Below are 2,212 nucleotides of genomic sequence, written 5' to 3'. Positions count from 1 at the left end.
GAAAGTAGTATTATGATTGTGTACTATTTTTAGGCAATATTACGTCGAGAGATAAAATGAAATCGAACCATAATTTTGTTAGGGTTAGATCTTTAGGGATTATCGATAAGTGGATTATCATGTTATTAATGATCCCTTTATCTACTGGAGCAAATAAAGTAAAATGCTTTAAAATGCAAGATGAGATGGGAAAAGAGATACATATTTGTTAGATCCTTTAAACTTAACTTTGTTGAAATGTACGCGCTGTCGAAGGTCGTTAAATTGCCATGCTTGTTTAAAGCAGCGATGGTGATTCATATTTATCTTAATTTAGGCAATATATCTAATATCGAGTTATGCCAGGAACTCAAGACATTAGGTATCAGACTTAATATGGAATGGAAAGAGAATATTCAATCTATCAGCGAGATTTGTGCTTATCTCAGTTCTAGTCTAGAAGGTGATTTTTGAGCCTTTTATAAGTAATTCCATGTCAACTTGAATCATATTTAAGGTACAGTATTAATAAGTATTTGATTATTCTTATAACAGCAAATAGCCGACTATCCGAGACGCTATTTATTTTTGACGATATCTGGAAAAAGGATCATTACAAATACTTATCTTTTGCCAAGAAGTCAATCTCTACTTCACGATTTAAGTATCTAGAAAATGAGCTCGACCATCACTGCATCCGTTTACCGGTTAGTTTTGTAATTCAGTTTCAGTTACAGTTGAATTGCTCTGATGATATTGTTCATTTCATGCAATAAAAGGTCAAAAATGAATTTATAATTTTTTCCAACTGTATTAATTAAAGTGGCATGGAGTATAGTGTTATAGTTGAAGAAAACTTCACCGCTATGATTTCTCTATTTTGTCATTAAGTAACCTATCCGAACAATTATGATAAATACAATTCTTATTTCATATACTCTCTTGTATAGGAAAAACTAACGTATGATGAAGCTATAGAACTGCTTGCGTTACTTGCCGTTAACGATAATGATCAGACATTGCGTCAAAATCCAGTTGTCAAGAATGTTATCGACAGTTGTCAAGGTTTACCATTAGCTATCACTTTAATTGGTGGTCTTGATTTAAAAACTGATGAAGAGTGGAATAAAGCAAAGGATATCATTGCCAAAAAGTCTGCAGATATTGAATTAGCTCATTACGGTTTCAATCTATACGGGACTTTACAATTAAGTGTTGATACTTTAAATGATGAGATTAGACCATTATTTGAGCAACTAGCTGTATTTAAGCGAGTCGGTATTCCTATTCAATCTGTTGCATCGTTATGGAACTACGATGAAATCGAAGCTCGGAATCTCGTAAAGAAAATGCATAACAAATCATTACTTACATATGATAAAGAAAAGTAAGTTTAATCAGATTTCGGTTCGTAGAATGTATTGAAATAGACACAAAGTAAATTGCTATACATTTAGAGCATCAATCATGTTTGAACACCAATTATTTTTAATTTTGGGGTAGAGTAGAATAGTGCATATCCAAGTTAAGTTAATTGAGTGATGTCCAATTTTGCAATGCTTTATATTTTAATATTCAAAGCATGACCTAGTGTGTCCTTGTAGGCATATATAGTGATAGATATAGAATGAACAGATTGATAAGTATTTTAAATTGATTGTGACTGTACAGTACTTGCATGTCGAATAAGCTATCATATATCTGCTTTATGTTAATTTTGGTTAGAATACTGTATGCCCAAGTTAAGTTAATGGAGTAATTTTGCAATGCCTTATAGGTATGGAATGAACAGATTGAACTAGTGTAACTTGTAGATATATTTAGTTATTGGTATACAAGTGGAACAAGCTAGGATAAATGCAATCTGTAAAATACAGAACATAATACTTTTTATCTACTTGTTAATATATTTGGGTTCTATCACGATTTATAAAAAGGTCATACTAGTTACGATGATTGCCTATTCTATGTTTTGACGACTGTACATAGGCAGCTATATTAATTCTGCAAATACTGTACAGAATAAGAATATCTATCAATCGTTAGTTGTAGGTTGATAATATTGCGCTTTTAGTTTTGTCTCCTTTTTTATCTACTAAATCAACATTATCACCATATTAAGGTTACTAGTAAAATTTGAAGTTGTGACGCTTTCACTTCCATCATTAATAATACAAATATTATATTGAGAAGTATAAATTGTCTTACCTAACGTAGTCAATCGGCATTCTAT

At 31.2% G+C, this 2,212-nt stretch overlaps 1 protein-coding gene across 1 annotated transcript in view; it reads left to right on the top strand.

Moving 5' to 3' along the window:
• Positions 1 to 288: 288 nt before the first annotated feature.
• Positions 289 to 2,212, top strand: part of TRIADDRAFT_62368 (uncharacterized protein) — a gene marked incomplete at both ends in the record, with an annotated part of 6,857 nt that continues 4,933 nt past the window's right edge. Inside the window, 4 exons of the mRNA XM_002118292.1 lie at positions 289 to 361; positions 535 to 686; positions 930 to 1,366; positions 1,651 to 1,699. Coding sequence (XP_002118328.1) covers positions 289 to 361; positions 535 to 686; positions 930 to 1,366; positions 1,651 to 1,699 — 711 coding nt within the window. The remainder of the gene's footprint in view (positions 362 to 534; positions 687 to 929; positions 1,367 to 1,650; positions 1,700 to 2,212) is intronic.

Source organism: Trichoplax adhaerens, genomic scaffold, assembly GCF_000150275.1.
Source record: "Trichoplax adhaerens TRIADscaffold_42 genomic scaffold, whole genome shotgun sequence".
NCBI classification, from domain to species: Eukaryota; Metazoa; Placozoa; class Uniplacotomia; order Trichoplacea; family Trichoplacidae; genus Trichoplax; species Trichoplax adhaerens.
This window is presented reverse-complemented; position numbering and strand designations above follow the sequence as displayed.